The 9,213-nt window shown below is 58.0% G+C and overlaps 1 protein-coding gene across 1 annotated transcript; it reads left to right on the top strand.

Moving 5' to 3' along the window:
• Nucleotides 1-1,502: 1,502 nt before the first annotated feature.
• Nucleotides 1,503-7,620, top strand: LOC142024466 (mRNA decay activator protein ZFP36L1-like). Its single transcript, XM_075016506.1, has 2 exons — nucleotides 1,503-1,618; nucleotides 4,225-7,620. The coding sequence occupies exons 1-2, from the start codon at nucleotides 1,520-1,522 to the stop codon at nucleotides 5,059-5,061; spliced, it is 936 nt and encodes a 311-aa protein (XP_074872607.1). The 5' UTR covers nucleotides 1,503-1,519; the 3' UTR covers nucleotides 5,062-7,620.
• The last annotated feature ends 1,593 nt before the right edge of the window (nucleotides 7,621-9,213 follow it).

Genomic DNA, 9,213 nt, shown 5'->3' with positions numbered 1-9,213 from the left:
TTGCCTGCTGGTGCCAGGGGACAGGGCCCAGGGTTTGCATCACCAACTGCATTTTCAGAAGCGTGGTGAACAAGCTCTTCAGAAAGAGTTGTGGGGGGTCCCCACACGTGTGCTGACCCCTCCCAGGAGCCCCAGATCCAGGGGCCAGCTGGGATCAGCTGGAAGCAGGATGCGCAATCCCTCCTCCTGCTTTTTTATGCCAGACAGGCGGGATGGCCCAGCGCTCACTGTGCCAGCCGGGGACTCAGAAGTCCCAGCTTCGGTCAGGCTCTGCTACAGACTCTCTCCATGCCCTTAAACACGTCACTTTGCGGGACTGTGCCTCAGTTTCCCCCAGCCGTGCAATGGAGACGCTGGCACGGCTGTGCTGCACGGGGAGGCTGGAGACTGCAGCTCACTCACGTGGTTCAATGTCGGGGGAAACTGGGGTGGGTTGCACAGAATTTCTGCACCGCAAAACTGATCCAGCCAACACCTCCTCGCTCCAGGGCACAGGGGGATGCCCTCATGCAACTGCTGGCCTATGGGTACCCCAGAAGAGATTTTTCCCTGCTGACGTAAATATTCACATCAGGGATAGAGCATCAGGCCTGAGAGGCAGGAAAGGAGCATGCCAGGGTGTGACCCTTGGCCTGGCCATCAAAGGGGTGGCACAGATCTACACCACGGGAGAGATTAGCTCATGAAGTGCTCTGAGATGTGAGTGGAACAACCCCTGCAGTGCTCTCAGTGGGTACCACCCCACCTGCCCCCTCTATGGGGGGTGTGGGGAGCTGCCCCACTGTGCATCCATGACTCCTACGCTGCCCCCAAATTCTCCAGCTAGGTCGGGTTTGGAACTGACTACCCCTGGAATGCCCCATTGCTCTGGCTGGAGGACCATCTCCATTCACACCACAGGAAGACTGGCACATAGAGGCACAGCTCTGGTCCCAGCCGGTGAACAGCAGCAGCCCACAGAGGCGCCAGCCAGCCTGTGAGGCGCTCCCATCTGAGGAGCCTTGAATTGTTTTACAATAGACAGGAACCCGCCCCATATACAGGTGGACAAAGTGAGGCACAGAGCCGGGAAGTGACCTGCTCAGGGTCGCACCGCAGCTTCGGGGAGAAGAACCCAGGAATCTCAGCTCTCAGCCGCCCCCCGTTCTAACCACTAGCCCCCACAGCTCTCCCAGGCCTGGGAGAAGAACCCAGGAATTCCAGCTCCCAGGCCCTTGGCGTAACCACTAGACCCCACTCCCTTCCATGGGAGAAGAACCCAGGAGTCCTGGCTCCCAGCCCCGCCCCCCCAATGCTGTAACCACTAGACCCCCTCCCCACGGCCCAGGAGTCCCAGGCTCCCCGGTGGCCGCAGCCATGCATGGGAATGCCGCAGCGTGGGAAACGCCCCCCTCCCCGCCCGCGATTTCGTGCCCTTGACCCCACCCCCTCCCCTGGCCACGCCCACCCAGAAGGGGCGGGGCCGACGGGCGCCCGGGCCGCGCGGGGTGACTCTTTAAAAGCCCTGCTGCGGGGGGGCATGGCCCGGCTCAGCTCCGGGACGCCGCAGGGGCCGGATGTCACGATGCCCCTCGAGCTGCTGACCCCCTTCGTGGAGCTGGACGATGCCCTGTGCCAGGTGGGGTGTGCCTGGGGTCTGCTCCCCCCCCGTGTTCCCGCTATGGTGCTCCGGGGGGCTTTTGCCCCCCCCGCCTTTGGAGGGGGGAATTCCCTCCGGGGGGGGCTCCTTGAGAGCCGGGTGTGGGGGTGAAGATGCAGAAGCAAGAAAGTTCCCCCCAAGTTCCTGGTTCCCACGTGTTCCCCTGGACGGGGCGGGAATTGCTCCTGGGCGGGTTTGAGTTACTGCCCCCCCGCCTCAACCCCACCCCCGCCTCACGAGGTGGAGGCGCTTTCTTGCCGTGGGGTGGAGGTGTGAGCAGGCAGCCCCCTTTGCTTTCAGTTTTACTCTGCCTCGCTGGGCTGGCTGCGCTTTCCGGGGGCGGGGCGGGGTGGTTGCAAAGTTGGTCAAAGCTCCCCCCCCCGCCCCCGGCCAAAGGGATCGGGATGCATTTGCCCGAGGTGCTGCAGCGGCAAGGAGCTGAGGGGGCTGGATTGAAGGGGATGTGCCCCCCCCCCCAACGGGTTGAAGGGTTCCCTTACTCTCCAGGGTTTGCAGCTTGGTGCAGTGCCTTTCTGTGCAACAGCCCCTCCCCTCGCTGCCCCCGCCACCGCCCCCCCCAGCAGCCGTGCCTCTGGCTTCTCCGGCTGCTCTGGACGGAGGTGGTTTTCGGGGTGCCTTGTCTTTCTCCTCCCCAGTCTTCCAGTTAGCAGCGGGATTCTTAGACTTGTAGAACTATTAGCTTTATAGAATCACAGATGCCTAGGGCTGGAAGGGACCCCAGGAGGTCATGGAGTCCAGCCCCCTTCCTAAAGCGGGATCAACCCCAATGAAATCAGTAGGGCTGCGTTGATTTACACCCGCCAGGATCTGACCCTGGGCTTCAGGGATTCCCAGCCTGCTTTTATGTTGCTTCTGATTTGCTGCAGCTCTCCCCCAGCTCAACAGGCCAAAACCCATGCAACATGCACCCTCTGCTCAGGGCCAGTTGAGGTGCAGGAGTTGTGCTCTAATATACTGGTAGTTGTGTGTTTAAATCCCCCAGGTGATAGACGTTGGCGTGCACAGTGTGCTGTTAAGAGGCTCCACGTCAGAGCCAGGCAGGTCACAGCCGGGGCTGGCCATGGGCCGTTTGCAGTGTGTTCTTGTGGCAAAATTGGCAATAAGGGAGCCAGGGGAGTAAGAACAGATTTCTTGCTGGTGTGTCTGGCCCATGAGAATAGTGCAGAAGTTGTGGGACCCCTTTTGGTTAACTTGTCTCTGTATTGAGCCTGGGGCTAAGCCCAGCTTCAGGGGCAAAGGGGTGAGACCCCCCCCACGGATTTTGATCCAGGGTGAGGCTGGACTCTGGTTTCCCCTCTGGAAGAAGTCTTGGGAAAGGCACAGTCGTATATGCCCTGCCTGCCACAGGGCTTTGTCTCCTAGAAGCCTTTCTCCAGGCAGATTGGCCCTTTTATTCAGTGGCATTACCCAAGGTGGTGTAGAAATCTGAACCAAGCCTCCCTGAGGAGCCACAGAGTGGGTGGGGAAACTGAGGCACGGAGCCAAGCAGTGGCTTGCCCAAGGTCTCCCAGCAGCAGAGCTGAGAATAGTCCAGGCATCTTGAGTGCCAGTTGGGTGCACACTCCCTCCCCCCACCTCCAGTGGCCCTGACTGTTTCTTCATGTTCATGACCAAGACTGAGCGCTGTGGGGGTGCCCCTCTCCCCTCATAACCCTGGATGTCCCAGTTCTCCCCACCACCACCACCACCCTGGATGGCAGAGAGCTCCTTGCAGCCACTCCTGTCAGTGAGGATTCCCAGCCCGTGGGTCCCAGACAGAGTAATTGGCTAATTGCCTGAGCTGGGCTGTCCAGCTGGGAGCCCCTGCTGACATCTGAGCTGGAGGCATCTGACTCAGCTTCCTCTCCTGGGTCTTGATCAGTGGGGGCGCCCCAACCCCCTGCCATGCCCCAGGGCTGCTCAGAGCTCCCCTCAAGCTGCAGGGCTGGATCTTCCCCTCCCCGGTTTCAAACCCCCTGGGAAATTCTCGCCAATGCCTCTAGAGGGGTCTAGGACACACAGCTGTGCAGTTCTGATTCCATCCAGCAGAGAGCAGTGTGCTAACATCCCATGCCCTATAAGGGCACCTGCGTCCGTAAAGCACTCAATGAATGCTGCCCTTGGCTGCTGACATCCCTGCTGTGCTGGTGGGGAAACCGAGGCACGGCAGTATGGAAGCGGCTTGGCTGTGGGAGTCCGAAGTGGGGGTGGAGGGGAGCTCACCAATTCTAAGGCCACTTTTGGTCTTATGCCATAACCACTAGGCCATCCAGCCTTATGCCTCGCAGCTCCTCCAGGAAGCTTAAGCTAGCAAGTGGCAAAATTTGGGGGTCCACAGACTCCCCCAGTCAACCTAGTTCTGGCCACAGCTGCCTGGAAACGTGGCTATTGGCTGCTGCAGCCATTGCCTGGGTGTCCTGGGCCCAGTGTGAATGGCTCAGCCAGGAGCTCTCGGCTTGGTCTTCAGTGGGATGGTGTTGGGCTGCCCTCTAGCTCAGCCTGTTTCTGGTGATCACTGGGATGTACAGGGGGACTGGTCCTTGGGCTGCCCCCTTCATAACCAACTCCCCCCTCTGCCCTTACAGGCCTTCCTGAGGCTCACTGTAGGAGAGGAACCTGGCCCCATGGTGAGGAACCCCGGGGGCTACCAGCGCTCCTTCTCTGCCTGCCCAGGGTTGCTACCAACTGGCACCGAGCTCCTGGAGGAGGCTGCTGGTTCCTCCAACGCCCTTTGGTCCCTCCCTGGCCAGTGGGGCTGGGCTCCAGCGCTGCCCCGCACCAGCCTGCAGCGCATCCCCTTCCGGGCAGAGCGCTCAGCCAGTGTGATCGAGGGTGGGCCAGCCTCCTCCCGCTACAAGACCGAGCTTTGCCGCACCTACGAGGAGAGCGGGGCCTGCAAGTACGGGGCCAAGTGCCAGTTTGCCCACGGGGCCGGGGAGCTGCGAGGCCTCAGCCGCCACCCCAAGTACAAGACGGAGCTGTGCCGGACCTTCCACACGGCCGGCTTCTGCCCCTACGGCGCCCGCTGTCACTTCATCCACAACGCGGAGGAGCAGCGCCTGGGGGGCTCCTCCCGCTTCTACGGCAGCACCTCCCTGTCGCCCCCGCCCTCTGCCTCCCACAGCCTCTTGCTGCCTGGCCCTCTGCAGCCCCCTGGGCCCTGCACCACAGGAGAGCCCCCTGCTCTGGCCTTCCTGGCTACCTCTGCTGCCACCCCCTTGGCCCAGGATGCAGCAGGGGGGACTCCGACCACCCCCGAGGCCGTCGCCTTCCCTGGGCAGCTGCTCCTGCAGAAGAGCCTTTCATCCGACTCCCTCTCGGACCAGGAGGACTCGGGAGGCAGCAGTGGGTCTGAGTCACCGTGCCTGGGGCCTGGTGGGCGCCGGCTTCCCATCTTCAGCCGCCTGTCCGTCTCCGACTAGCTAGCGGGGTCCCTGCTCCCTGCCTTTCCCGGGGCTGATGCTTCAGTCGCTGCCTCCGCATCTAAACGCGGGGGCCAGAGATGATCCGGGGAAGTCAGATGTGGGGTTAATAGGCTCCCAGGATTTGTGTGATCCACCCCATAGCAGCAACGCTGTAGCCCCTCCTTTCCCCCTGCAATCGTGTGATCAGCGCCCCTGGGCCGGATGGTCTCCTTCCAGTGTAAATCCGCCCAAGAGCAGTTGGCTCTTGCTAGAGCTCTGCCGGTATTGCAGCAGGGAGAGAACTAGGCCTGGGGCGAGGCTGTGCTTCCCCCGGTGCCTTGCACCATTGTTGACACGAGTGCATCTTGCTGTTGGGTGGGATGGGGGCAGGGCCTTGCACTGGTGTAAACAACCCCGTGAGGAGGGGAAAACCCCTCCCAGGTTTCTGCGGTGAGCACGGGCCGGGCCGTTCGCTGCGGTGGGGGGCAGCTGAGCGCGTGAGGCCTCTGGGACGCTGGCGAGGTGCTGACGACTGTGTCTCTGGCTGGGCCTGGGATCTGGGTCAGAGCTCCTGACTCAGAGGCCAGTTCTGGAAGCCCCAGAAGGAAAGTGTAACAGGAAAGCCGAGTCGCTGTGATTGCAGCAGCGGTGGAGGGGGTGTTTGTCATCTGTGGCTCTGGGTCTAATTCTGCTGCTCTGCATCTCGTGTGGGTGTGGAGCCAGACCATGCTGTAAGTAGGGGAAGTGACAATTGCTGGGCCCTTCTAGAGGGGTGGGGCCTCAGGTGGCAGGGATAGGGCTAGGGGTAGCCAGTCCACCTTCTTGGAGTGTGCCGTGTGGGGCCCGAGCAGTGACTTTTTTAAAGGGCTCCAGCTGCTGCGGTATCAGCCAGGGAGCAGCTGGGAGCCTAGGCCCCTTTTGAATCGCTCTGACTCATGGCTGGGCAGGTAAAGCTCTTGGGGAACCCTTGGTTCTGGGGCTTCGGGCCACTGCAGGGGGGGTGGATGAGAGGTGAAATAGACCAGGGGCGAGAGTACCAGGCCTCCAGTCCCAGAGCAGCCGAGCCTGGGGCAGTGGGGAGCAGTGTGGGGACTTGGCTCCTCGGTCCCTGCGGGAGGAGGGTTAGAAACTGATACCAGTGACCTCTCCCCTGGAGCCCTTGGGAGTGTTGTGAATACCCCACGTGGCCTTGCTGAGTGCCTGGCACCGTGGCTGGGCTCCATCTCCTCTCGGGCTCAAACACCCAAGTGCTATTCCTCTGGCCGCCTTGTGTTGCCTGCCACGACTGCAGCCTGGGCCAGGCTGGCTGTGTGGCTCGCACAGCTGCTCTCCAGCAGGGGGTGCTAGTTTCCAGAAGGGGTAGTGACCCCTCCCCACTTTGGTGCCCAGACAGGTGTAAATGGGATGCAGTCTTGTGAAATACCCATTGGCGGCTCTGTGCTGTGTATTTCCCCCTTGGGCTGACCAGCTAGGAATCACTTGCTGGATTTTGGCTGCCTGCCCTTCTAATCTCCTTAGCAGTCTGGATCCCCGTGGGGTGGAGGAAGAGGCTGCCTCTTAGCAAGGTGCTCGGGTGGAATATGATGCAAATTAACCAGCCCTTTGGGCAGGGGGTGTAGCCTCTGGCCAGCAAGTAGAACCGGTGTCAAGGGTACACAGTGGGTACCCCATGGATTTTTCCAGGTTGCTTTCCCTGTCTGGGCTCAAATGCTCCAGCAAAACCTACCCAATCCTTAGGGAGCGAGTCAAGGTGACCCTGATCCTAGGGGCCGAATCATTTCGGGCCATGTTCTAGAAGAGCCTTGACATTTAAATGTGGGCTCCTGAATATTTTTTTTTCCTTTCCCTCTCCTCCACCTGCTGTTCTCTGCCCCTGCTGGGCTGGGAATTAAGCAGTGTTAGGCTGTGGATTAATTTCAGTCCCTCCCTGCAAGTCGGCTGGAAAGTTGCATTTTCTGCTGGCTGACTGCTCTTGGGTGTCTTTTGCCTGATTTTTAAACCTCTTCAGGTCTTTGCAGCGGAATAGCTTTGCTCCAGAGTTAGCCAGCTCCCTCTCTTAGGGAACTCTGTTTCAGGGCAAAGTTTTCAGGAATTTACATATTGTAATATCCATGGGACTCATCGGGGCTGCTCTGCATGGAAGCCGTTCTGTTCCAGAGCCAATGTGCTTTCTCTGGAACAATTCTTGGGCTTCCAGAGCAGACAACCGTTCTGAACTAAAACCTGCTCCGGACTGGAGCAGGGCTGCAGGGAGCCCTTGCTCAAATTGAGGTGAACAGCCTCCAGCTAAGGTTTTTAATGATTTTTTTTTTTTTTAAAAACTATTTATTGTCTTGAAAAACTCTAGTTCTGATATTTGGAACCAAATCTCTTTAGAGGAGCTTAAACTTATTGTAGTTTGTTTGTTCTGAGTGCCGAACCCTCCAGACCAGTGCTTGCCTGAAGTCTCTGACTGTCAGCATGCTGAAACTAACTTATTGTAAAACCAATTTGTTTATTTATAGTGGTTTCACTCTACTCTTTTGTATGGATCTATGAAATTAATATAATTGTATCGATTTCACTTACCTGACTGGAATAAAACGGTCTTTTTTTTTTTTGCCATTTGGCTCTCTGCTTAATCTTTACAGTGAAGATCAACTTTGTTTTTTAGCGTGGTTGCAATTTGCAGCGGAAGAACAGGGCCAACAGGCATGATTTGCATGTGTGACTGTGAGCTTGCAGAGCTGAGCCTGCGTCCAGCGTGGGGCAGCTCCTTGTTTTGAGGGCAGATGTCATTCAGCAAATCGCTGACCCTTTGGCTCCTCCGACTTCACTGGGACTTGAACACCAGTTGGTTGTTTCATTTGCTGATTGAGCATCTTGGAACGTTGACAGTAAAGAGGTCAGAAATCCCCAGGCTGTGCCTGGCCTGCTGGACTTGGGCTTCTGAAACGTGGTACTGCAACCGGCCCTGCTGCATGACCTGGGGCAAGTCAAGTCATTTCTCTGCCCTGGTTTCCCCATCTGCCACGTGGACATGTTAATGTGCCCTCCTGTGGGAGAAGCTGGGGGGGCTGCTCTAAGAGTGAGGGTGTTATCGTATGTTAAACCCACTTGCCAAAAACAGCTTGTAGGAGGTGAGGTTTCCCCCTGAAACTTTCTGCTTTCTGGGGGCACATGCGCCCCCTCGATAACATACTTCTAGTGTGGGGAAGGTGGAGGCTTTTAAAACAGGGTAATATCTTATTTGTGTGGATCGCCACCCCATGCTCTAGAATTTCTACTAATTTAAAAACAGGTTGGGACCAGTGTTCCCTGTAAGCTGAGCACTTGGTGGGGAGAGGGTCCATCTGGTAGCGAATCAAATGCTGATAGCTGGCAGCCTGTGTTTCTACTGGTGGTGCACATCCATTCATGCCTTAGTGCACAGAACAAAACTTATTCCACCCCGATAGAAATATTGGAGGGAATATTGGCTGGGGCTAAAGCAATCCCGAGTGGCTGTAGCACATGAGTCTGCCATGCAGTGTGTCAGACCTAATGTGCCATGTTTGTCTTGGGTACCCCATTTAGCCTGCCAGGGCTGCTGGTCCTGGTTTCTCTGACAGGGATGCTGTTGATGGCTCTTCTCTAGCCAGGCCCATGGCTAATGCTGTTTCCCCATCCTGCCCTGTTTTGGCCCGGAGTCTTACCCAGCAGCGGCAGCATTCGAATGCAGCTGATCTATGCTGCCAGTCTTGCCCAGTGTCTGCTCTGCCAGGGGATCAGGGAGCATGCCCAGACCAAAGCACCTGCGGTCTAGCCCACCCCTGCCATCTGCCCCTGGCTTTTGGCAGTCGGAGCGGGTTGTATCCCTCACCCTCTTGGCTACTAGCCATTGACAGGGCTATTCTCTAGGACTTAACCTGGAGGGGTTGTTTTAACCTGGTCCTACACTTGACCCTTCACCACATCATGTGGTGGGGAGTTCCACAGGTTAGAAAACTACTTCTGGTTTGTGGTGAAGCTCATGCCTGTTAGATGATCTTTGGCTTCTTGTATTTATTTATTCCCCTCCCTCTCCCCATGCAGCGTTTTTTATAGCCCTCTTTCTTCTTAGTCATCTCTTTTGCAACTGGACAGGCCTTCTCCCTGGAGTCTCCTCTGCCAGCTGTTCCATTCCATGAGTCATCTTCCTGATCTCCAGTG

The sequence above is a fragment of the Carettochelys insculpta genome, chromosome 22 (assembly GCF_033958435.1).
Source record: "Carettochelys insculpta isolate YL-2023 chromosome 22, ASM3395843v1, whole genome shotgun sequence".
Taxonomy (NCBI): Eukaryota; Metazoa; Chordata; order Testudines; family Carettochelyidae; genus Carettochelys; species Carettochelys insculpta.
The sequence above is the reverse complement of the archived record's forward strand: the minus strand, read 5'-3'. Positions and strand labels throughout refer to the sequence as shown.